At 38.4% G+C, this 27,467-nt stretch overlaps 1 protein-coding gene across 1 annotated transcript in view; it reads left to right on the top strand.

Annotated features, from left to right (window-relative positions):
* Positions 1–509: 509 nt before the first annotated feature.
* The window catches only part of IQUB (IQ motif and ubiquitin domain containing), a gene marked incomplete at both ends in the record, with an annotated part of 61,630 nt that continues 34,672 nt past the window's right edge, over positions 510–27,467 (top strand). Inside the window, 5 exons of the mRNA XM_079710887.1 lie at positions 510–930; positions 3,474–3,608; positions 6,559–6,720; positions 6,810–6,982; positions 7,198–7,353. Coding sequence (XP_079567013.1) covers positions 510–930; positions 3,474–3,608; positions 6,559–6,720; positions 6,810–6,982; positions 7,198–7,353 — 1,047 coding nt within the window. The remainder of the gene's footprint in view (positions 931–3,473; positions 3,609–6,558; positions 6,721–6,809; positions 6,983–7,197; positions 7,354–27,467) is intronic.

The raw sequence follows: 27,467 nt of genomic DNA, 5'->3' as shown, positions 1-27,467 counted from the left end.
AGAGCAAAGCTACTACAGTGTGTACTTTCCAGCGTATAGTTGCTGTGGAGATGTCAGGTTCCTTGGAGCTTCTATTCAATTGCAATGTCAGAAGCATAAATAGCCTTTTTTAGAAAAAAGGCTATTGAAAAAAATTCTTCTTTCACAAGGCATTGTTCATTGAATAAGAGATGACAATATATTTTAGAATTTTTAAAATATATTCTTCATAGAATATTTCTCTCAAATTTATTGTGTTTTGAGGTTCTTTTTTTGGTACACATTTTAACTTTTTGTGGTGTTTTTATTAAAAATTCACCAATGTCTTTTACCTAATGCCATTACTAAGATAATATTAAACAAATAATGAGCCACATTGTAGTATACTATGAACATTGCTGTATGCCAGCAATGAATTTGATATTTGGTGTAGAAGTTTTAAGTGTAGTAAATATATATATATATATATATATATATATATATATATATATATATATATATATTTTTTTTTTTTTTTTAAATTCAGGACAATGTCTGACCAGGAGGAAGGATCTGATGCTCAGAATGTTGATTCATCAAAAGAAAGAGAGGATGCTTTTGGGACTATCAATATTCCAGTTCCCTCAGAAGAGGTTCCAGAGTCAGATCAGACTGAAGACTGTGAATCTGAACTAGAACCATCTAGCGGGGGCCGTGAAAAACGTGTTGAGGAGCCGAGTGACCAGAGCGTTTTAAGACTGGAACTAAATGATGTCGAGCAACTCGTGGAAGACGTTACGGCAGATGAACAAGTTTCATATTCTCCAGGAGACGGTGGAGACTCTCTAGCTAAATCTGATAATGCAGTGCAGTCAGCCGAACAATATTCAAAAGATTCTCTGGCAATTCTGGAAAAAATAAAGGCTGTAAAGGAATCTCTGAAAACATCAATGAAAGATTCGTCAGCAACAGGTATTACCTAGGGAAGATAGGGTATTTTTTTCCGCCTCATTTTGAAGAATGGTGGTTTTTTCTTGAAGATTTATTTTATATTTGATATTACTTTCCCACTCCCTTATCCACCAAACCTCTGTGGCTATGCCACTTGAATCTCTTAATTATGTGTGAAGCCTCTCCTCTGTTCTGCCGCATCTACTTCCCTAAATAATGGAGCATCAATAAATTTTAAAGTATTGTTTCTCTGTTTTTCCAAAGTAAAATAGGTTCTTAAAATGTTTAGGGAGAAATTTTTGAGTATAATTGTAATTCTTTTGCATGCCATGTTGGAATTAATTATGTACATAGCTAGCAAGAGGTGGGATGGGAACTTGACACCATATTTTTCTGGTTTCATATACAGTACTCATTCCACATATCTCGTTGCTTTTACGTATTTCCATATTTCTGCTTAGTGTTAACTTTATATTAAGCTTCAGAAAAATCATTGTTGTCTTTCATTATGGGTTAATTTTAAAGACATAATGTTGATCACATGGCATGTGGAAGTTATTACTACGTTGTTGGTAACAAAGCAGAGGGGAGCAGCAAGAAGGTGGTTACATGGAGAATTCTACTTGGGTGGTTAACTGACTGCTCCTTCCCCCCTTGTCCATAACTTTTGAGAGAGTTTCCATCCATAGAGTGGAGAACATGGGTCATCATTTAACAATAACAGCAGCTTAGTCTGGCTGGTAAAATGTAGCTTTTGAATCTAGTGGAGTCGTTAGCTCTTGTGTGGTGTGTCCACACAAGTAAGAATAAAAAGGAGGAGGAGAAGTAATCAAGGCCATTTATGCCTAATTGAAATTGTTATCCCTCAATTACATTATTCATTGTGAATTTGGGCTCCATTTTTTGATAATTCTGTGATTCCCTGTGATGATAGCTTTTACCAAATATATGATGATTAAAAAAAAGTGGTCTTTGTCCTGTACTTCCTGAGGCTCACAGATTCCTGAACAAACTTTCCCTTCCTAAAGCTTAGGAAGTCGCTGCTATGGAAAATTTAAAATACATTAATCATAGAATTTTGAATCCAGGAAACAATTAAAATAGCCTTCTGATAATGTAACATCTGTGAGAGTGTTCTCTTATTAGGAGAGAACTGTGAAAATAATATTTAACAAGCTTGAAGAACCTTAGCATCAATAATGCCTTGTTACATTTCATGCTGGGATTAGTGATGAATGTCTCGTAGAGCTTTATGAAAACTGTCATGTCAGGCATCTAGAAATATATGAAACTTTTTTGGTCTACATGTGTACTCTCCACTCCATCTTACTTATATTATATCTTCTCCATTAAAATTTAAAGTCTGTAGATAAAAAAGTTAAAAGTTTACCCCGGGGCTTCCCTGGTGGCACAGTGGTTGGGAGTCCACCTGCCGATGCAGGGGACACGGGTTCGTGCCCCAGTCCAGGAAGATCCCACATGCCGCGGAGCGGCTAGGTCCGTGAGCCATGGCCGCTGAGCCTGCGCGTCCAGAGCCTGTGCTCCACAATGGGAGAGGCCACAGCAGTGAGAGGCCCGCATACCGCAAAAAAAAAAAAAAAAAAAAAAAAAAAAAAAAAAAAAAAAAAAAGTTTACCCCATCATAATTAGTTTTTAAGTACTATATACCCTCCCTATAATTTCTGAACAGATAATCATTTTATAATAACAGTTTTTCTCTATTTTTAACATGTGTCTTGATTTTTATTTTATAGAGTTGGGAGTGAGCTACATAATGTCCATTTTTGTGAAAAGGAGATTTGTGCATAGTTATTCCAGATATTTGTAAAAAAACAATGATTTTCTGTTTTGCATTTTGCCAGCTATAGACATAAATCAATTATGGGAAGAAGAATGGACTTAGATAATCTTTTGTCATCGCAAGGTCAAGGAAAATTTTCTTTGAAAATTTCCCTATTGGTTTTTCTTAACTTCATGAATACACACTGATTTCCTGATGCATGGTATAAATATCTAATCAAAGCATGTATGTTTCTAAGTTCAGGTCTCAGGGTCTCCCTTTGTAATACTACACAAAAACACTTGATGTTCTGAGATGTTTCCTATGTTTATATCTGAATTATATATACCAGATATTGGGAATCTTTAAAAATTTTAAATGATTTAAAAAGAATCTTTAAAAGCACTTTAGTTTCATTTCCTCTTTCTCATGGTATTCTGGGCGAGGAGGTAATCTCGAATGTGCACTGATCCTCATAGAAGGCAATGCAAGAGAGATCTGAACTTTGACCTGGAGTTGGGGGAGCAGGCATTGACCATTGATGCTAATTCTTGAGATTATGCATTGATTTTCAAAGCAAAATGTTGCAACTGAATGTTTGTCACTTCTCCTCTTAGAAAATGAACACTAGCTCTTATTACGGAGGTGTGGTGGGAGAACATGGCAGAGACAACCTGCATTCTATGTGATTACAAATTGTCCCATATTTCTCTGTCTGTGGATTCTATGATGCTGACCCTTGCTTTTAACTATGACTCTTTTTTTCTCTTATTTTTTTCTACAGTAAAAGTTGTACTTCTTCCTGTGGGCCAGGAAATTATAATGCCCTTTAAAGTTGACACTGTTCTAAAATGCCTCAAGGATCATTTTTCATCTCTATTAGGTGTCCCACCTTATGTCCTGCAGATAAGATGTGCAGGTAAGCTTGGAGGCTAATAAAACTTATGGAGACTTCTCTTTGATTTGTTAAACTAAATATCTTCATGTTTACTGTTTGAACATTATATGGTGGTTATACATTCATTCAACACATTGTTATTGAGGACATACTTTGTTCCAAATACTTTGCTAAGAGCCAAAGATATAAAGAAACATGAAACAAAATCCCTGTTTTCAAGTTGTTTACAGACTAGGAAGGAAGAAGATGTATGCAATGGTTACCACACAGTGTGTAAATGTTTTGATGGAGATATGTTCAAAAAACTGTGAGAACAGCGAGGAAGGAAACTGGGAGATTCTAGAAAGCTTCATCTGATAAAAGTGATAATACTTTTGCTAAGTCCCAAAGAGGTGAGAAAACCTGGGACTTTTGGGAAGTGGTAAGGAATTTAGAGGGAATAGAAGTAAATTATATATGGGAAGTAGGAGAAAATGAGGTTAAAAAGATAGATGATGAATGAGCATGGATAGAAAAAGAAGAGGACTGAAAATGGTTTATCAGTCTTCTGTACATTAAGGTCCGTTCACATTCTGATGATGTTCAACTTTATTTATATTTTGTGGGCAATATTGAGTAGCCCACCTTATATTAGCCTTGTGTCATGAGAGGCTGAGGTCTTAGTAACTGTGATAGAATTAAGCAGACTAGAATAGCTCAGGAAATGTTTCTGTAGAATATGCCTGCACAGATCATAATATTTTATTTTAAGAAGTTTGATACTAACTTATAAAGATGCCCCAAGTTTCGAGGGCAATAAGAACATTTTTTTTGTGTGGGAAAATCCGAAGTGCTAAAAAGGAGTAAGCCATACCTATGAAGTTGTTCCTCCTTGCCAAATCAGAGAAAAACAATCAGTTCAGTTTCAAAATTATTTTTAGAAAACTATTGTAATGAATGTGCTCCAGTAGTAAGATGTTCATGTATTCAAACAACAGGTTACTAAAGCTTGATTGAGGAAACAAAGCTAAAATTTAAATAGTTATTGTAACAATAATGATACTGATGATGATAATGATCATGTTGATGATGATGGCTAATTTAATGAGCACTTACTATGTGCTAGACCTTCTACAGAATATTCTGCCTACGTTATCACATTATCATTCAATCTACACAACAATCCTTTGAGGTAGGTATTACTATTAATTTTTTTTGAGAGATGGAAGCTAAAGCTTGAGGAACTTCTGCAAATTCCCAAAGCTTATGACTGGCAGAGTCTGAACTTAAATATAGGTATGACTCCAAAAAGGGAATTTGGAACTGCTTGGCATTAACTATAAGGTGAAGTTCAAAACTGGAGAAGAGAGAGCACTTTGAGACTGAGCACCTGGCCAGTGGTACCTAAGAAACTATTTCTTTGCACTTCATGATTTTTCTTCTTTATGTGTAAATACCATGCATCGCCACTGGCTTATGTCAGCAGCAATAAAAAAAGAGCTTGATTCTGTGTCAACCACTCTCTAAGACAGGTACTTTCTTCTAGTACAAGAACTAGAGTTCAAATTTGGTGGGACTAAGCCTACACTAGAAACAATTAGAGGACTGAAGAGGGCTCTGTGTTAGTTTCTTATGACTGTTGTAACAATTGACAAATTTAGTGGCTTATTTTGCTTATGGTTCTGGAGGCCAAAAATCCTAAATCAATTTCACTTGGATAACATCAAGGTGTCAGCAGGGCTGTTCTCTGGAGGTTCTGGGGAGAGTCTGCTTCCTTGCCTTTTCCAGCTTCTAGAGTTGTATTTCTTGTGTTCTTGGGCTTCCTCATCTTCAAAGTCAGCAGCATAGCATCTTTAAACCTCTCTCTGCTTCTGTCATATCATCTTCTCTGTAGTCAAATCTCCCTCCTCCTTCCTCTTAAAGGGCACTTATGATTACATTTAAGGCTCATGTGAATAATCCAGGATAATCTACCCATCTCAAAATCCTTAATAAAATCTGCAGTCACTTTTTCCATATAAGGTAGCATCCATAGACTCTAGGAATGTACATGGATATATTTTAGGGCCATTATTCAACCTATTGCAAAATCCATATAACGTTAATTTTTTTTAAATTAAGAATTTAAGGTGAAATTGAAACTCAAAGATTTTTGAATGTGCTTTCTTGAACATAGCTAAAATAGACTAGTGGTATCTGACATATTTCTAAGAATGAGTAAAACAAACCTTTGCTATGTTAAATTCCTAATTGTAATTTAGGAAGAACATACATTGGAAAACTGATATAGTTTCTATCATTATACAAAGCAGCAGCCAGTAACATTGTACATATTTATGTATGCCTTAAAATATAGAAAAATTTATAGTCAGTTTATGAAATAAACCAGTGGGGATGGGGGTATAAGTTGAAGCAATAAAACATAAAAATAAGGTGATGATGTACACTTTTTTCAGCAAAAACTGAGTCTTAGCTCTACCTTGGCATGAATTAATTTATGTGAATTTCTGATTATAGAAACAGAAAGGAAGGGATTCTTTAGACCTCTGAGTGTATGCATTAGGAGTGTGTATTAAAGTAATCAGGCTTTCCCTGATATGGATATGCCCTATGCTTATGTATAAAAAAACATTGTGATTTTTTAGAGAATCGATGTTTAGAATATGATTTTGCTCATATTATAGAATGTGTTTTTTATTTTTAAATGTTTATAGTTGCATGGTTATGTATATTTGTATTTCTGATGAGTTGAGAGTTGTATTTTTACTTTACTTATAATGCTGAATTCTTGCTCAGGAGTACCACCTTAATTTTTTCCATTGTGGAGTTTTTGATACTAATAATACAGCAAGAGGTGGACATGATCAATACGCTATTTGGTAATTAAACAATATATGTTCATATACGCACCATTGATGTTTTCCATCCCTTAAAATGAGTACATATAATCATTTCTTTGCCATAACACTTTTTATAATTTTACCTCATTTAGGAATGATTATTAAAGATCATGAGATGCTACTACAACATGGAGTTAAGCCCCAGGATATTGTCCAAGTGGAAATCTTTTCTTTACATCCAGATCTATATCCAATCAAAAGAATAGATAGATCAAGTGATGCCTCTCAAATCATAACTGTCAGAGTACAAACTGGTTAGTTATTTGATATCTTTTAGGTAAAGTATTTTTTTAGAGTCCCTTTGTAGTTGAACTTTCATTTAATCTTGGTTTTATCTCCTCAGGCATTGATCAGTACCAGGAAGTAGCTGTTGAGATTATAAAATCTGATTTTCACAAACCATTTCTTGGTGGATTCAGACATAAAGTAACAGGAGTGGAATATCACAATGCTGGAACACAAACTGTACCTAAAAAGATTCCTGAAAAACTGAATGCATTTTGTAGGGAAACACAGGTAATATTTTTATTTTTCCATGTAGGATTTTGAAGCTACAGAATCAACAAATGTTCTACTGTGTAGCTCTCTAAAATTAAAATCTTCTAGGGAATTATATGGTAATTAAAATAATAAAAGATATTAACTTAAATGTGTAGGAAAATATGCTCTTTACTCACTTTATGTGTATATAGTGGATATTTATTTAAATTTTTTAAACGTTTTTATTTCAGACAGTTTTTCAGAGAAGAAAGCTCCAGCAAACTACAAATACAACATCCACACAGATGACTAAAATTGGTGTGTATGTATCAAATATGACTGATAAACTGGTAGCACCAGGAAAATATTTTTCAGCAGCAGAATACCATGCTAAAAGATTAAAGGCGGTAAGATAACTTTTATTATAGGTGAATACTAAATGACTTTTTACTATGTAACCAGCATTATGCAACCATTACCACAGTCAATTTTAGAACATTCTCATCATCCCAGAAAGAAATCCCACATCCAATAGCAGCCAGCCCCTATTTCCCTCCAATCCTTTCTGCTTTAGGCAACCACTAATCTACTTTTTGCCTCTATTGATTTGCTTGTTCTGGGTATTTCATATACATGTAATCATACAATGTGTAGTCTTCTGTGACTGGTTTCTTTTACTTAGCATAATGTTTTCAAGGCTCATCCATGTTACAACATGTATCAATATATTGCAGTCTATATTGCAAAATAATATTCCATTGTATGTACCCAATTGTATATACCTACTGTAGGTAGGTCAATATATATACCACAATTTGTTTGCCCATTTATCAGTTGATAGACATTTGATTTGTTTCTACTTGTTGGCTATTAGGAATAAGGCTGCTATAAACATTCACGTACAAGTTTTTATGTGGATATGTATTTTCATTTCTCTTGGTATCTGCCTAGGAATGTAATTGCTAGATCATACGGTTATTTATTTATTTATTTATCTATCTATCTATCTATCTATCTATCTATTTATTTATTTATTTATGGCTGAGTTGGGTCTTTGTTGCTGCACGTTGGTTTTCTCTAGTTGTGGCGAGCAGAGACTACTCTTTGTTGCAGTGCATGGGCTTCTCATCGCGGTGGCTTCTCTTGTTGCAGAGCATGGACTCTAGGCGTGCGGGCTTCAGTAGTTGTGGCTCACGGGCCCAGTTGCTCCATGGCATGTGGGATCTTCCCGAACCAGGGCTTGAACCCTTGCCCCTGCATTGGCAGGTGGATTCTTAACCACTGTGCCACCAGGGAAGCCCTCATATGGTAATTCTGTTTAACCTTTTTGAGGAACTGTCAGACTGTTTTCCAAAGCATCTGCACCATTTTATGTCCCACCAGCAGTGTGTGAGGATTCCAATTTCTCCATATCCTTATCAGCACTTTTGGATTATGGCCATCCTAGTGAGTGTGAAGTGGTATCTCATTGTGGTTTTGATTTGCATACCCTGATGGCTAATGGTACTGAATATTTTTCATGTGCTTATTTTATTTTTTAATTTTTTTAAATAGTTTCTGCTTTATAACAAAGTGAATCAGTCATACATATACATCTGTTCCCACATCCCTTCCCTCATGCATCTCCCTCCCTCCCACCCTCCCCATCCCACCCCTCCAGGCGATCACAAAGCACCGAGCTGATCTCCCTGTGCTCTGCGGCTGCTTCCCACTATCTATCTACCTTACGTTTGGTAGTGTATATATGTCCATGCCTCTCTTTCGCTTTGTCACAGCTTACCCTTCCCCCTCCCCATATCCTCAGGTCCATTCTCAAGTAGGTCTGTGTCTTTATTCCCGTTTTACCCCTAGGTTCTTCATGACATTTTTTTTTAATTCCATATATATGTGTCAGCATACAGTACTTGTCTTTCTCTTTCTGACTTACTTCACTCTGTATGACAGACTCTAGGTCTATCCACCTCATTACAAATAGCTCAGTTTCGTTTCTTTTTATGGCTGAGTAATATTCCATTGTATATATGTGCCACATCTTCTTTATCCATTCATCTGATGATGGACACTTAGGTTGTTTCCATCTCCGGGCTACTGTGAATAGAGCTGCAATGAACATTTTGGTACATGTCTCTTTTTGAATTATGGTTTTCTCAGGGTATATGCCCAGTAGTGGGATTGCTGGGTCATATGGTAGTTCTATTTGTAGTTTTTTAAGGAACCTCCATACCGTTCTCCATAGTGGCTGTACCAATTCACATTCCCACCAGCAGTGCAAGAGTGTTCCCTTTTTTCCACACCCCCTCCAGCATTTATTGTTTCTAGATTTTTTGATGATGGCCATTCTGACTGGTGTGAGATGATATCTCATTGTAGTTTTGATTTGCATTTCTCTAATGAGTAAAGATGTTGAGCATCCTTTCATGTGTTTGTTGGCAGTCTGTATATCTTCTGTGGAGAAATGTCTACTTAGGTCTTCTGCCCATTTTTGGATTGTGTTGTTTGTTTTTTTGTTATTGAGCTGCATGAGCTGCTTATAAATTTTGGAGATTAATCCTTTGTCCGTTGCTTCATTTGCAAATATTTTTTCCCATTCTGAGGGTTGTCTTTTGGTCTTGTTTATGGTTTCCTTTGCTGTGCAAAAGCTTTGAAGTTTCATTAGGTCCCATTTGTTTATCTTTGTTTTTAGTTCCATTTCTCTAGGAGGTGGGTCCAAAAGGATCTTGCTGTGATTTATGTCATAGAGTGTTCTGCCTATGTTTTCCTCTAAGAGTTTGATAGTTTCTGGCCTTACATTTAGGTCTTTAATCCATTTTGAGCTTATTTTTGTGTATGGTGTTAGGGATTGATCTAATCTCATACTTTTACATGTCCCTGTCCAGTTTTCCCAGCACCACTTATTGAAGAGGCTGTCCTTTCTCCACTGTACATTCCTGCCTCCTTTATCAAAGATAAGTTGACCATATGTGCGTGGGTTTATCTCTGGGCTTTCTATCCTGTTCCATTGATCTATCTTTCTGTTTTTGTGCCAGTACCACACTGTGTTGATTACTGTAGCTTTGTAGTATAGTCTGAAGTCAGGGAGCCTGATTCCTCCAGCTCCGTTTTTCGTTCTCAAGATTGCTTTGGCTATTCGGGGTCTTTTGTTTCTCCAAACAAATTTTGAAATTTTTTGTTCTAATTCTGTGAAAAATGCCAGTGGTAGTTTGATAGGGATTGCATTGAATCTGTAGATTGCTTTGGGTAGTAGAGTCATTTTCACAATATTGATTCTTCCAATCCAGGAGCATGGTATATCTCTCCATCTATTTGTATCATCTTTAATTTCTTTCATCAGTGTCTTATAATTTTCTGCATACAGGTCTTTTGTCTCCTTAGGTAGGTTTATTCCTAGATATTTTATTCTTTTTGTTGCAATGGTAAATGGGAGTGTTTTCTTGATTTCATTTTCAGATTTTTCATCATTAGTATATAGGAATGCCAGAGATTTCTGTGCATTAATTTTGTATCCTGCTACTTTACCAAATTCATTGATTAGCTCTAGTAGTTTTTCGGTAGCATCTTTAGGATTCTCTATGTATAGTATCATGTCATCTGCAAACAGTGACAGCTTTACTTCTTCTTTTCCAATTTGGATTCCTTTTATTTCCTTTTCTTCTCTGATTGCTATGGCTAAAACTTCCAAAATTATGTTGAATAAGAGTGGTGAGAGTGGGCAGCCTTGTCTTGTTCCTGATCTTAGTGGAAATGGTTTCAGTTTTTCACCATTGAGGACAATGTTGGCTGTGGGTTTGTCATATATGGCCTTTATTATGTTGAGGAAAGTTCCCTCTATGCCTACTTTCTGCAGGGTTTTTATCATAAATGGGTGTTGAATTTTGTCGAAAGCTTTCTCTGCATCTATTGAGATGATCATATGGTTTTTCTCCTTCAACTTGTTAATATGGTGTATCACATTGATTGATTTGCGTATATTGAAGAATCCTTGCATTCCTGGAATAAACCCCACTTGATCATGGTGTATGATCCTTTTAATGTGCTGTTGGATTCTGTTTGCTAGTATTTTGTTGAGGATTTTTGCATCTATGTTCATCAGTGATATTCGCCTGTAGTTTTCTTTCTTTGTGACATGCTTGTCTGGTTTTGGTATCAAGGTGATGGTGGCCTCATAGAATGAGTTTGGGAGTGTTCCTTCCTCTGAAATTGTTTGGAAGAGTTTGAGAAGGATGGGTGTTAGCTCTTCTCTAAATGTTTGATAGAATTCGCCTGTGAAGCCATCTGGTCCTGGGCTTTTGTTTGTTGGAAGATTTTTAATCACAGTTTCAATTTCAGTGCTTGTGATTGGTCTATTCATATTTTCTATTTCTTCCTGATTCAGTCTTGGCAGGTTGTGCATTTCTAAGAATTTGTCCATTTCTTCCAGGTTGTCCATTTTATTGGCATAGAGTTGCTTGTAGTAATCTCTCATGATCTTTTGTATTTCTGCAGCGTCAGTTGTTACTTCTCCTTTTTCATTTCTAATTCTATTGATTTGAGTCTTCTCCCTTTTTTTCTTGATGAGTCTGGCTAATGGTTTGTCTATTTTGTTTATCTTCTCAAAGAACCAGCTTTTAGTTTTATTGATCTTTGCAGTTATTTCCTTCATTTCTTTTTCATTTATTTCTGATCTGATCTTTATGATTTCTTTCCTTCTGCTAGCTTTAGGGGTTTTTTGTTCTTCTTTCTCTAATTGCTTTAGGTGCAGGGTCAGGTTGTTTGCTCGAGATGTTTCCTCTTTCTTAAGGTGGGATTGTATTGCTATAAACTTCCCCCTTAGAACTGCTTTTGCTGCGTCCCATAGGTTTTGGGTCATCGTGTCTCCACTGTCATTTGTTTCTAGGTATTTTTTAATTTCCTCTTTGATTTCTTCAGTGATCACTTCGTTATTGAGTAGTGTATTGTTTAGCCTCCATGTGTTTGTATTTTTTACAGATCTTTTCCTGTAATTGATGTCTAGTCTCATAGCATTGTGGTCGGAAAAGATACTTGATACGACTTCAATTTTCTTAAATTTACCAAGGCTTGATTTGTGACCCAAGATATGATCTATCCTGGAGAATGTTCCATGAGCACCTGAGAAAAATGTGTATTCTGTTGTTTTTGGATGGAATGTCCTATAAATATCAATTAAGTCCATCTTGTTTAATGTATCATTTAAAGCTTGTGTTTCCTTATTTATTTTCATTTTGGATGATCTGTCCATTGGTGAAAGTGGGGTGTTAAAGTCCCCTAGTATGATTGTGTTACTGTCGATTTCCCCTTTTATGGCTGTCAGTATTTGCCTTATGTATTGAGGTGCTCCTATGTTGGGTGCATAAATATTTACAATTGTTATATCTTCTTCTTGGATCGATCCCTTTATCCTTATGTAGTGTCCTTCTTTGTCTCTTCTAATAGTCTTTATTTTAAAGTCTATTTTGTCTGATATAAGAATTGCTACTCCAGCTTTCTTTTGATATCCATTTGCATGGAATATATTTTTCCATCCCCTTACTTTCAATCTGTATGTGTCTCTAGGTCTGAAGTGGGTCTCTTGTAGACAGCATATATATGGGTCTTGTTTTTGTATCCATTCAGCCAATCTGTGTCTTTTGGTGGGAGCATTTAGTCCATTTACATTTAAGGTAATTATTGATATGTATGTTCCTATTCCCATTTCCTTAATTGCTTTGGGTTCGTTATTGTAGGTCTTTTCCTTCTGTTGTGTTTCTTGCCTAGAGAAGTTCCTTTAGCATTTGTTGTAAAGCTGGTTTGGTGGTGCTGAACTCTCTCAGCTTTTGCTTGTCTGTAAACGTTTTAATTTCTCCATCAAATCTGAATGAGATCCTTGCTGGGTAGAGTAATTTTGGTTGCAGGTTTCTCTCCTTCATCACTTTAATTATGTCCTGCCACTCCCTTCTGGCTTGTAGAGTTTCTGCTGAGAGATCAGCTGTTAACCTGATGGGGATTCCCTTGTGTGTTATTTGTTGTTTTTCCCTTGCTGCTTTTAATATGATTTCTTTGTGTTTAATTTTTGACAGTTTGATTAATATGTGTCTTGGCGTATTTATCCTTGGATTTATTCTGTATGGGACTCTCTGTGCCTCCTGGACTTGATTAACTATTTCCTTTCCCATATTAGGGAAGTTTTCAACTATAATCTCTTCAAATATTTTCTCAGTCCCTTTCTTTTTCTCTTCTTCTTCTGGAACCCCTATAATTCGAATGTTGGTGCGTTTAATGTTGTCCCAGAGGTCTCTGAGACTGTCCTCTGTTCTTTTCATTCTCTTTTCTTTATTTTGCTCTGCATCAGTTATTTCCACTATTTTATCTTCCACCTCACTTATCCGTTCTTCTGCCTCAGTTATTCTGCTATTGATCCCATCTAGAGTATTTTTCATTTCATTTATTGTGTTTTTAATCGATGCTTGATTCATCTTTAGTTCTTCTAGGTCCTTGTTAACTGTTTCTTGCATTTTGTCTATTCTATTTCCAAGATTTTGGATCTTGGAAATAGAATCTTGGATCATCTTTACTATCATTATTCTGAATTCTTTTTCAGGTAGACTGCCTATTACCTCTTCATTTGTTAGGTCTGGTAGGTTTTTATCTTGCTCCTTCACCTGCTGTGTGTTTTTCTGTCTTCTCATTTTGCTTATTTTACTGTTTTTGGGGTCTCCTTTTTGCAGGCTGCAGATTCGTAGTTCCCGTTGTTTTTGGTGTCTGTCCCCAGTGGCCAAGGTTGTTTCAGTAGGTTGTGTAGGCTTCGTGGTGGGGGGGACTAGAGCCTGTGTTCTGGTGGTTGAGGCTCGATCTTGTTTTTCTGGTGGACAGGTCCACGTCTGGTGGTGTGTTTTGGGGTGTCTGTGGCCTTATTATGTTTTTAGGCAGCCTCTCTGTTAATGGGTGGGGTTGTGTTCCTGCCTTGCTAGTTGCTTGGCATAGGGTGACCAGCACTGTAGTTTGCTGGTCGTTGACTGAAGCTGGGTGCTGGTGTTGAGATGGAGATCTCTGGGAGATTTTCGCTGCTTGATATTATGTGGAGCTGGGAGGTCTCTTGTGGACCCGTGTCCTGAAGTTGGCTCTCCCACTTCAGAGGCACAGCACTGACTCCTGGCTGCAGCACCAAGAGCCTTTCATCTACCCGGGTCAGAATAAAAGGGAGAAAAAGTAGAAAGAAAGAATTAGTAGAAGAAAGAAAGAGAGAGAGGAAGAAAGGAAGAAGGAAAGAAAGGAAGGAAGGAAGGAAGAAAGGAGGGAGGGAGGGAGGAAGGATGGAAAGAAAGAAAGAAAGGAGGGAGAGAGGGAGGAATGAAAGAAAAAGGAAGAGTGAATGGAAGAAGGGAGGGAGGGAGGAAGGAAAGAAAAAGAAAGTGAAAGGAAGAGGGGTGGGAGGGAGGGAGGAAGGAAAGAAAGACAGGGAGGGAGGGAGGGAGAAAGGAAAGAAAGAGAGAAAGAAGGAAAGGAGGGGCGGAGGGAGGGAGGAAGGGAAGGTAGGAAAAAAAGAAAGAGCAGGTAAAGTAAAATAGAATAAAGTATGAAATATAGTAGCATTATTAAAATTTAAAAGTAATTATTGAAAAAAAAACGGACCGATAGAACCCTGGGACATATGGTGGAAGCAAAGCTATACAGAGAGAATCTTACACAGAAGAATACACATACACATTCACAAAAAGAGAGCAGGGGGAAAAATCAAAAATCTTGCTCTCCAAGTCCACCTCCTCAATTTGGGTTACTTCGTTGTAAAAAGAGGAAAAGGGCGAGAAGTCTGAAATCTTGCTAAGTCCACCTCCTTAATTTGGGATAATTCATTGTAAAAAGAGGAAAAGGGGGGAAAGTCTTAAATCTTGTCCTCAAAGTCCACTTCCTCAATTTGGGATGATTCGCTGTCTATTCATGCACTCCACAGACGCAGGGCACATCAAGTGGACCGTGGAGCTTTAATCCGCTGCCTCCGAGGCTGCACAGAGAGATTTCCCTGTCTCTTCTCTGCTCTCACAGCTCCTGGGTCTCAGCCTTGGACCGGCCCCGCCTTTGCGCGTAGGTCGCCGGAGGGCGTCCGTTCTTCGCTCAGACAGGACGGGTTTAAAGGAGCCGCTGTTGTGGGGGCTCTGGCTCACTCAGGCAGGGCGGGGGGCGCGCAGAGTGGGGCGGGCCTGCGGCGGCAGAGGCCGGCGTGACGTTGCACCAGACCGAGGCGCTCCGTGCGCTTTCCCGGGAAAGCCGTCCCCGGGTTCCGGGACCCCGGCAGTGGCGGGGTGCACAGGCCCCCCGGAAGGCGGGGCGGACAGTGACCCACGCTCGCACACAGGTCCCGCGGCGGCGGCAGCAGCAGCAGCCCCAGCGTCCCACGCCCGTCTCCGGGGTCCGCGCCTTTAGCCGCGGCTCGCGCCCGTCTCCGGGGTCCGCGCCATTAGCCGCGGCTCGCGCCCGTCTCCGGCGCTTCCCAAAGCAGCCCTCTTAATGCCCTCTCCTCGCGCACCAGGAAACAAAAGGGAAGAAAAAGCCTCTTGCCTCTTCGGCAGCTCCAGACCCTTTCCCCGGACTCCCTCCGGGCTAGCCGTGGTGCAGTAACCCCCTCAGGCTCTCTTCCCGCCGCCAGCCCCAGTCCTCTCCCTGCGCTCCGACTGAAAGCCAATACCCGAGCCTCAGCTCCCAGCCCCGCCCGCCCCTGCCGCCGAGCAGACAAGCCTCTCGGGCTGGTGTGTGCCTGAGGGCACCGATCCTCTGTGCCGGAATCTCTCCACTTTGCCCTCCACACCCCTGTTGCTGTGCTCTCCTCCGCTACTCCGAAGCTTTCCCCCTCCGCCACCTGCAGTCCCCGCCCGCGAAGGGGCTTGTAGTGTGTGGAAACCTTTCCTCCTTCACGGCTCCCTCCCACTGGTGCAGGTCCCGTCCCTATCCTTTTGTCTCTGTTTATTCTTTTTTCTTTTGCCCTATCCAGGTATGTGGGGAGTTTCTTGCCTTTTGGGGGGTCTGAGGTCTTCTGTCAGCATTCAGTAGGTGTTCTGTAGGAGTTGTTCCACGTGTAGATGAATTTCTGATGTATCTGTGGGGAGGAAGGTGATCTCTGCGTCTTACTCTTCCGCCATCTTCCCACCTCATGTGCTTATTAACAATTTATATATTTTCTTAGGAGAAATGTACATTCAGATACTTTGTCCAATTTTAATGAGGTCGTCTTTTATATTATTGCTTTATTGTTTAAAAAAATTTTTTTAGTTATTTGCTAAGTGGTTGCTCCAAGTGTAATTTAGGGATTAGAATATACATCTCAATTTATAGCAACATACTTTGTATTAATACTAACTGAAATTTAATAAAGTATTGAAACCTTGTTCCAATAGAACTCCAAGTTTATCCCTTCTTCTTTGTGCTATTATCATACAAACATGTACATTCTGTTTATGTTCTAAGCCCTGTAATTCCTTTTATAATTATTGTTTTTATGCAATTGACTTTTAAATAAGAGTAGAAAAGAGGAAAATGTATTTATATAGTCTTTTATATTTTACCTACATAATTACTTTTTCCGGTGCTATTTATTTCTTCATTTGAGTTAAAATTAACATCTAATATCATTTTCTTTCAGTTTGGAGAATTCCCTTTAGTACTTGTGTATGCTTGTATACTTGATGGTGTCCTAAAGATCTCTGAGTCTCTGTTCCTTTACCTTTTTTCCCCCTTCTTCAGAGTGGATAGTTTCTAATGATCTGTCATCAAATTCATTATTCTTTCTTTTGCCAGTTAAGATCTGCTGTTGAGCCTGTTTTTTGTGTTTTCGTTTCAGTTATTTTACTATTAAACTCCTAAATTTCCACTTGGTTCTTTTTTATAAATTTCTGTCTCTTGATATTCTGTCACCAGACATTTTAAACAAAAACTTATTCAGTATCTAACCCTAAACGTAGTCAATATAGTATTTTCCTTCTTTTTTTCCAAATGGCATTAATCATAAAAAAAATTTGCAGAAAATTCCTCGCTCAGATTTTTCTTATTCTTACTTTCCATTGGGAGATAATTATACATGGAACTTTAAAGAAGTTTCTTGTACACCTAACATTATATCACAATCATTTCTCTACCTTTTAGTACTTATTATAAACAATTTAACAGCATTATATTATTCCACAATGTTAACACTATAATTTAATTATTTTCTCTTTTAGGACATTTAGACATGTTTTCACCAAAATCTTAATGCTATGTAAATTGTAGTGTGCATTTAAAAAATACTTAGAGAAGATGTTAGAAGTTGAATTACTAGGGGAAAAAATGATGACTTTTTAAAAGTTTTAGATATTACCAAGTGTTTTTCAGAAATATTGTACCAAATGATGTATGCATAAACCATTTATAAGAGCCCATTCCATGCTGACTACACCAGTAGCACATATTATTTTAAAAAATTGTTGTCTCCTTACAGATGTTAAATATATTTTTATATTTTCTCTCCACCTATTACTCATACTTAGTTTATGATGTCTTTCATTATAGTCAAACTTATTAATATTCCCTTTTATGGTTTTTGCATTTTATGTATTGTTATAAAAGGCTGTATCATCCCACAGTCATAAGTATAACTTTCTTTTATAGTTGGTGTATGTGTACAACTTTATCTGGATTCTTAAAAATGATATGAAGAAGAGTTAAATTTTATTTTTTCCAAATGTAATGCCAACTGCTCAGTACCATGAATAATCAAGTTTATTCTCTCCACAGTAATGTATACTAAATTTTCATATATATATGCACCTGTTTCTGATTTCTGCATTCTTTCATTAATGTATATGTTTTTCTCTATGTCAGTAATATATTGCTTTAATTACTACTGATTTGTAATATATTTTGAGGCCTGGTCCATTAGGTTCTACCTCACTGTTCTTCCTTTTCAAGACTGTCTTGACTATTAATGCAAGTTTTTCTTCCATATGAATTTCAGAGTAAGTTTGCAATTTTCATGAAAAATTGCAGATCTTGCTCAGAAGTACATTGATCAGTTGGGGAAAAATGGATACCTTTACCCTGTTAAACATTTGGGATATCAGTTAAACATGACATACAAAGCATATGCATTTTATCTCTGCTACTTCCTAGCATCATTTTGCTTGAATAAAAAGAATTGAAAGCAGGGATTTTGTTTTTTGCGTGACAAGAAACCGGGAGCTAGACTGCTGTTCTAGCCCAATTAGCTTAGGACATCGAGAGAGGAGCCTGTTGTAGTCTCAGTCTGTTGACTCATTGCCCTGAAGGAGACTGCTCAGCAGGGGAACCACATGGCTAACTTTGTAGTTGACTTTATCAGTGCCTGCAATTATTCCAGCCTGAAAATGTTTACGTTTTCAGTCCAAACTAATTTTCACAAAAGGAAAAGGTGGAGTTATTATAGACTTTTGGGGAGGAGTGAAGTTTTGGTGAAATTTAAGTGTTACAGTATTTTGATTGTCTCTGTAAAACAAGGTTGCGTGTAGATGGGTCAGCATCAAGTCTGGACTGAGGCATGGACCAGAGAGTCCTGTCCCTTTGGTAACAAAGTTAGGAGAGAGATGTGGATGTGTTTATTCTCTGAAGTTCAGCACGTTCGTTGTAAATCAAGTCTGCTTCTCTCTGTCAAAATAACATAGATCCTCCAGGCAAGAGTGGGGTGTTTCATTCTTAGTGATCTAATTTCAGACAGCAAAGTTTATGATAGATTATGATTTTAGAGAACAAAGTTTCTCAGAGAGAAAGAAAATAGTAGTCACTCAAAGAAGGGGTTGTTATGACATTTTATAGCTGCAGAGTGTTCTTGGGAAAAATATTGCTTCCTATTAATTTTGTAGCTGACTGTATTCGTGCCTGGTATTCAAGCCTGATGGATTCTTATTTTCTCAGTCCAAACGAATTTTTAATTTCTTACTGTATGGGGCCTGGCTGGTGGCTCTGTGATGTCATCAGGAACCTGAATTCCTTTTACCCTTCCACTCTAATAATTAATCTTACTATCATGAGCTTGTTACTGTATGATGATAAAATGGTTAACGAACCTTCAGCATAATGTCTGCATTCTGCAAGAAGGGAGAAGACAAGGGAGCATGTCCCATGGATGCTATTCAAGAATTTTCCCTGAAAGCCCCTGCCAGTGATTCAACTTGCATCTCATTGACCTGAACTGGGTCATGTGACTTCACTGTCCCTGCTGGGACTATGTGATAATTACATTTTTAAAGTTTCATATTGTTGCTCCTCAGTAAGACTGAGATTTTGTTAGTAAGGAAGTCGGAGAGAAAGGCTATTAGGTGGGGAAATGAACAACACTACACTACACTACAACACTTTACAAACTTGGGTAAAATGATATTAAGGGAATAAGAAAAGCATAAACATACAGGAACAAAGAATATATGGGAAGAGAGAAGAGTAAATGTGAGTCGATTTTTTAAAGTTGTAAAGCAGATGGGGAAGTGTTAACTTGACTTACTTGAGCAGACGAAGTGAAAATCTAAATGCCTGCCAAGGGGGATGGCATCAAGAACCAAATCAGTTTGCCCCACAGAATCTTGGAAAGTGAATTGGAGGTTCTGTGGAAGATGGAAGTGAGATGTGAGCTGTAAACAGAAGGATTGGTTGAAAGCCAGTAAAAGGAGTAAATTTCAATTTAATACGTTCTTCTATCTTGATAGATACCTTTTTATTTGTATCATGTTTATTTTATTCTTGAACTTCTTGAGTTCAATGCTTAGTATTTATATCTTTCTTGTTGTAAGCAAGATTATATTATGTGTGACTACTGATATTTTTGTACTCATTCCTGCCATCTCATTTTGTTTTTGATTTATTTATTCTTGTTTGTTTTTTTTTAATCTTTCTTTCTTTTTTTTTTTGGTTTAAACTTTTCTTTTCCATTTTTTTGTTCTTTCATAGGTCAGAAGTAGGTACTTTGTTTCTATTTTTCAAGTGGTTACTCATAAAAAGATTTGAATGGACTTAATGTTTTAATACCAAATGCATACTTAATCAGGCTCTATATATTTTCCATGAACAAGTCAAGGACCCTAGCAGGCTTTTCTTCATTTCTTCCTCCTCTTCACTCACTCCTCCCGTTCAGTGAGGACTTGATCTGGAATTACAATTGTATGTATATTACACCATTATAATTCACTATATAATTATAACTTCAGATTGTTTTTATATATTTACATCAATATAATATATATGAATTTTTTCAAATGTTATATTTAGCTTAAAACCTTTTTTGGAAGTGTTTGCTTACTTCTTTAATTTTTCCTCTTTATTGTTCTTTTGTTGTTGTTGTTTTTATTTTATTTTATTTTGTTTTTTTGATTTTTTTTCGAACATCTTTATTGGAGTATAATTGCTTTACAATGTTGTGTTAGTTTCTGATATATAACAAAGTGCATCAGCTATACGTATACATGTATCCCCATCTTCCCTGCCTCTTGTGTCTCCCTCCCACCCTTCCTATCCCACCCCTCTAGATGGTCACAAAGCACCGAGCTGATCTCCCTGTGCTATGCGGCTGCTTCCCACTAGCTATCTGTTTTACATTTGGTAGTGTATGTATGTCCATGCCACTCTCTCATGTCGTCCCAGCTTACCCTTCCCCCTCCCCGTGTCCTCAAGTCTATTCTCTACGTCTGCGTCTTTATTACAGTCCTGCCCCTAGGTTCTTCATAACCTTTTTTTTTTTTCTTTCAATTCCATATATATGTGTTAGCATACGGTATTTGTTTTTCTCTTTCTGACTTACTTCACTCTGTATGACAGACTCTTGGTCCATCCACCTCACTACAAATAACTCAATTTTGTTTCTTTTTATGGCTGAGTCATATTCCATTGTATATATGTGCCACATCTTCCTTATCCATTCATCTGTTGATGGACACTTAGGTTGCTTCCATGTTCTGGCTATTGTAAATAGTTCTGCAATGAACATTGTGGTACATGACTCTTTTTGAATTATGGTTTCCTCAGGGTATATGCCCAGTAGTGGGATTGCTGGGTAATTGCTACCATTGCTGGGTCATATGTTGGTTCTATTTTTAGTTTTTTAAGGAACCTCCATACTGTTCTCTATAGTGGCTGTATCAATTTATATTCACACCAACAGTGCAAGAGGGTTCCCTTTTCTCCACACCCTCTCCAGCATTTATTGTTTGTAGATTTTTTGATGATGGCCATTCTGACTGGTGTGAGGTGATACCTCATTGTGGTTTTGATTTGCATTTCTCTAATGATTAGTGATGTTGAGCATCCTTTCATGTGTTTGTTGGCAATCTGTATATCTTCTTTGGAGAAATGTCTATTTAGGTCTTCCACCCATTTTTGGATTGGGTTGTGTGTTTTTTTGATATTGAGCTGCGTGAGCTGCTTATATATTTTGGAGATTAATACTTTGTCAGTTGCTTTGTTTGCAAATATTTTCTCCCACTCTGAGGGTTGTCTTTTTGTCTTGTTTATGGTTTCCTTTGCTGTGCAAAAGCTTTTGAGTTTCATTAGGTCCCATTTGTTTATTTTTGTTTTTATTTCCATTTCTCTAGGAGGTGGGTCAAAAAGGATCTTGCTGTGATTTATGTCATAGAGTGTTCTGCCTATGTTTTCCTCTAAGAGTTTGATAGTGTCTGGCCTTACATTTAGGTCTTTAATCCATTTTGAGTTTATTTTTGTGTATGGTGTTAGGGAGTGTTGTAATTTCATTCTCTTACATGTAGCTCTCCAGTTTTCCAAGCAACACTTATTGAAGAGGCTGTCTTTTATCCATTGTATATTCTTGCCTCTTTAATCAAAAATAAGGTGACCATATGTGCATAGGTTTATCTCTGGGTTTTCTATCCTGTTCCATTGATCTATATTTCTGTTTTTGTGCCAGTACCATACTCTCTTGATTACTGTAGCTTTGCAGTATAGTCTGAAGTCAGTGAGCCTGACTCCTCCAGCTCCATTTTTCTTTCTCAAGATTGCTTTGGCTATTCAGCCAGTCTAGGTGTTTGGGTGGAGCATTTAATCCACTTACATTTAAGGTAATTATCGATATGTATGTTCCTATTACCATTTTCTTAATTGTTTTGGGTTTGTTATTGTAGGTCTTTTCCTTCTCTTGTGTTTCCTGCCTAGAGAAGTTCCTTTAGCATTTGTCGTAAAGCTGGTTTGGTGGTGGTGAATTCTCTTAGCTTTTGCTTGTCTGTAAAGGTTTTAATTTTTCTGTCGAATGTGAATGAGATCCTTGCTGGGTAGAGCAATCTTGTTTGTAGGTTTTTCCCTTTCATTACTTTAAATATGTTCTGCCACTCCCTTCTGGCTTGCAGAGTTTCTGCTGAAAGATCAGCTGTTAACCTTATGGGGATTCTCTTGTATGTTGTTTGTTGCTTTTCCCTTGCTGCTCTCAATATTTTTTCTTTGTATTTAACTTTTGATAGTTTGATTAATATGTGTCTTGGTGTGTTTCTCCTTGGATTTATCCTGTTTGGGACTGTGTGTGCTTCCTGGACTTGACTAACTATTTCCTTTCCCATGTTAGGGAGGTTTTCAACTGTAATCTCTTCAAATATTTTCTCAGACTCTTTCTTTTTCTCTTCTTCTTCTGGGACCCCTATAATTCAAATGTTAGTTCATTCAATATTGTCCCAGGGGTCTCTGAGACTGTCCTCAATTCTTTTCATTCTTTTTTCTTTATTCTGCTCTGCAGTAGTTATTTCCACTATTTTATCTTCCAGGTCACTTATGCATTCTTCTCCCTCAGTTATTCTGCTATTGATTCCTTCTGGAGAATTCCTAATTTCATTTATTGTGTTGTTCATCATTTTTTGTTTGCTCTTTAGTTCTTCCAGGTCCTTGTTAAACATTTCTTGTATTTTTTCCGTTCTATTTCCAAGATTTCAGATCATCTTTACTATCATTACTCTGAATTCTTTTTCAGGTAGACTGCCTATTTCCTCTTCATTTGTTTGGTCTGGTGGGTTTTTACTTTGCTCCATCTGCTGCATGTTTCTCTGTCTTCTCATTTTGCTTAACTTCCTGTGTTTGGGGTCTCCTTTTCGAAGGCTGCAGGTTTATAGTTCCCATTGTCTTTTGTGTCTGTCCCCAGTGGGTAAGGTTGGTTCAGTGGCTTGTGTAGGCTTCCTGGCTGGGGGGACTGGTGCTTGTGTTCTGGTAGGTGGGGCTGGATCTTGTCTTTCTGGTGGGTAGGACCACGTCTGGTGGTGTATTTTGTGGTGTATTTTGTGGTGTCTATGAACTGTGTATGATTTTAGGCAACTTCTCTGATAATGGGTGGGGTTGTGTTTCTGTCTTTCTAGTTGTTTGGCATGGGGCGTCCAGCACTGGAGCTTGCTGGCCGTTGGGTGGAGCTGGATCTTAGTGTTGACATGGAAATCTTTGGGAGAGCTCTAGCCGATTGATATTATGTGCAGCCAGGAGGTCTCTGGTGATCCAATATCCTGAACTCAGCTCTCCCACCTGAGAGGCTCAGGCCTGACACCAGATCGGAGCACCAAGAGCCTGTCAGCTACACAGCTCAGAAGAAAAGGGAGAAGAAAAGAAAGAAAGAAAAATAAATAAATAAAAAATTAAAAAAAAATTATTAAAATTAAAAATAAAATAGTAATAATAAAAGAAAAAAAAGAAGAGAGCAACCAAAACAATAAACAAATCTACCATTGAGAACAAGCACTCAAAACTGTACTAAGATAAACATAAAAATCAGAAACAAGTCTGTCGCAGACAGCAAACCCCAAGTCTACAGTTGCTCCCAAAGTCCACTGCCTCAATTTGGGATGATTTGTTGTCTATTGAGGTATTCCACAGATGCAGGGTACATCAAGTTGATTGTGGAGATTTAATCCGCTGCTCCTGAGGCTACTGGGAGAAATTTCCCTTTCTCTTCTTTGTTTGCACAGCTCCCGGGGTTCAGCTTTGGATTTGGCCCTGCCTCTGCGTGTAGGTCGCCTGAGGGCATCTGTTCCCTCGCAGACAGGAGGTGGTTAAAGCAGCGGCTGATTAGGGAGCTCTGGCTCACTCAGGCCGGGGGGAGGGAGGGGTACATTAGTTATAATTGGAATGCGAGGCGAGCCTGCGGCAGCAGAGGCCAGCGTGACGTTGCAACAGCCAGAGGTGTGCCATGTGTTCTCCCAGGGAAGTTGTCCCTGGACCATGGGACCCTGGCAGTGGCAGTCTGCATAGGCTCCCGGAGGAGTGTGGATAGTGACCTGTGCTTGCACACAGGATTCTTGGTGGCTGCAGCAGCAGTGTTAGCATTTCATGCCCATCTCTGGTGTCCGAGCTGGTAGCTGTGGCTTCCGCCCGTCTCTGGAGCTCATTTAGGTGGTGCTCTGAATCCCCTCTCTCCGCGCACCCCGAAACAATGGTCTCTTGCCTGTAGGCAAGTCCAGACATTTTCCCGGACTCCCTCCTGGCTAGCTGTGGGGCACTAGCCCCCTTCAAGCTGTGTTCATGCAGCCAACCCCAGTCCTCTCCCTGGGATCCGACCTCCGAAGCCCAAGCCTCAGCTCCCAGCCCCCGCCCGCCCAGGTGGGGGAGCAGACAAGCCTCTCAGGCTGGTGAGTGCTGGTCGGCACCGATCCTCTGTGCGAGAATCTCTCTGCTTTACCCTCCGCACCCCTGTTGCTGCGCTCTCCTCCGTGGCTCTGAAGCTTCCCGCCGTCCACCCCCCATCTCCGTCAGTGAAGGGGCTTCTAGTGTGTGGAAAACTTTCCTCCTTCACAGCTCCCTCCCAGAGGTGCAGGTCCCATCCCTATTCTTTTGTCTCCGTTATTTCTTTTTTCTTTTGCCCTACCCAGGTACGTGGGGAGTTTCTTGCCTTTTGGGAAGTCTGAGGTCTGCTAGTGTTCAGTAGGTGTTCTGTAGGAGTTGTCCCACATGTAGATGCATTTTTGATGTATTTGTGGGGAGGAAGGTGATCTCCACGTCTTACTCCTCTGCTATCTTGAAGGTCTCCCCCTCTTTATTGTTCTTGTTGGAACATATTCTCTAGTAATTATTTCAGATATTACACATGGGAGGTGAACCATCTAAGTCCTATTGAATGAACCTCGTTTTGGGTTTTAGTCTGAGTGGGTGTAGAAGGCTAGATTCAAACTTATTTTCAAAATTATTTTATTTTATATCTTTGAAGCTGTTTTTGATTAAAAGTCTGATGTCAATGGGATTCTCAGTTCTTTGTTTCCTCTTTCCGGAAGCTTTTAGGATTTTCACTTAATCCTTAGTAATCTTACTGTGATGTGCTTGAGACTTGGTGATGGATCCTTTCTATCTGAGAGCTCATGTCTTTAGTTTGGGGAAATGCTCTTCTATTATATTTTGAGCAATTTCTCTAATCCAACTTTCTTCATTCTGTCTGGAACTTGTATCAGACATATTTTGGAATGTCTGCATTTATCTTCCGTGGCTCTTAATATTCCTCCATTCTTTCTAATTTTTATGACCTTTCAACCTGCATTCTAAAAGATTTTCTTGTCTAAGTTTCTTGCTTACTAATTCCCTCTTAGACTCTGCACATTCTGTAGATCAGCAGAATAGATTGCTAGTTATTGGCTGATACCTATTCTTCCCATTGTAGTAAAGCTTAAGCTGGGCATGAGGCTGCAACACTGAAAACTGCATTTTATAACCTCTTTTCTATGCTGGTGAGGCCAAGGAACTAAGGCCTGGAAAAAAGAAATGTGAGGGGAAATGATGTGTGCCCCTTCTGGATATTGCTCTTAAAGTGACTGGATTGCAATTCTTTTGTCTTTTCCCCCATTCTACTGACTAGAAGATGATGATAAGTGGATCAGCCACTAGGAAACACAAGTAGGAAGCCATTTGTAATACAGCACAGAGCTTCCTACTAGTCCTAAACTGCTCGCCAATCCCTGGGCCAATCCCTGGAGTATCATGGGAGAAGGGAAAAACTAAGTTCTTTAAACAACTTTGTTTTAATATCCTTAATGAGTTTAACAAGTTTAATAGCCCCCAAGATAAACACATTGTACCGATTTTTTTTTTAATTTCAAAAATAAAAATGTCACAGTCTTTTGTTGCTTCTTTTGTATTGATTCAACAGCCTTTCCTTTCTCTCTGAAAATGTTAATTATCTAGTCTGGTCTTGTTTTTTGTTTTGCTTTGTTTTGTTTTACTCTAAAAGAGTGGTTCTAAAACTTTGGCATGCAGCAGAACATGTGGAAAATTTGTAAATATACAGAATCCATGCCCACCCCAGAATTTCTGATTCTTTAACTCTGGGGTGGGCCTGAGAATCTGCATTTCTAACAATTTTCTAGATGCTGCTGCTGCTGGTGGTCTGGCCACCATACTTTGAGAACCCCCGTTCTAGTAATTCTCTTTCACACAAATGTAAATTCTTCTACATTGAATGAGGAACCTTTTATTCTGTTGGCTGTTCTCAAATCTTTGGTTACTCTTGGGTGTGTACTCAAGAGTATTTGAAATTCCTGATGTCCAAAGTGCTACAACATATTTGTTTACTGTAGCCTTACCTCAGTGGCTTTCAGGGATGTGCAAGGCTTGATTCTGGGAAGCAGCTAGTTTTCTGGAGAGGGTGCTTCTATTCATTCTGGGCGTCACCAGCTTTCTGGGACACCAACCACTCTTGCCTAGAGGCAAATACCTCTGATGCTCTTTACCTAAATTGTTTTAGAGGAGCCTGTCCCTTTTGCATTTTTCAAGCAGTCACCTTGTTAGTTGCCCTAAGACCCCTTCTGCTCACAAGATCCACCAGTTTTGGGGTTGAAACATCTTAGAGACACTTCCGTGTTTTCTAGCTTGCCTCTCCAGTACATGATTAGGCTGTAGATTCCTTCGAATTCCACCCCTGCTCCGTGGGGGGTTTTCCGGTATGGACCGGAAAACCTGAGACAAATTTTAAAAGAGCTGTAACACTAATTCCTTCTTCAGTTTATTCCACGTGCCTCCTTTCTTGAAGGGAATTCTTTAAAGTTTCTGTTCTGTTGGAGGACTCCTTCAGTATGATCCAATATCTTTATTGATTTCTGCTTCTATAATTTTTCTCTAGTCATCAGGGGTTGGATGAGGGGAAGGGACGTGTCAGCATATTCTCTACCCTCAAACGATCTAGCCTCTCTATATTTTACTTTTTTTAAATGAGTTTACTAAATAAAAACAAAAAATCTCTCAGTTATATCGCAAGCTTTTTGTGACTCTAGTACTGTATTATATACCTTCAGACATATATATTTTTCTCACAATTTAATAAATACATGTTTGCTTTGGTGGTTTCCACACATAACCTACCCGCTGTGTGGTTAGTAAATACCATTTTTTTAAAGATATGAGCCTATGCTAATGACAATTAAGAAAAAGTAGATAACAATACATAGTATTCATAACAATAATAGTATTTATTGAGGACTTGTGGTGTACCAGGCTTGAGGTAAGCACTTTGTATGCATAGTATCATTATCACTATTTTGCACCTGAGGGTACTAAAGCACAGAGATGGCAAGTAACTTACCCAAAGTAACTAACTAGT

The sequence above is a fragment of the Hyperoodon ampullatus genome (genome assembly GCF_949752795.1).
Source record: "Hyperoodon ampullatus genome assembly, chromosome: 9".
Taxonomy (NCBI): domain Eukaryota; kingdom Metazoa; phylum Chordata; class Mammalia; order Artiodactyla; family Ziphiidae; genus Hyperoodon; species Hyperoodon ampullatus.
This window is presented reverse-complemented; position numbering and strand designations above follow the sequence as displayed.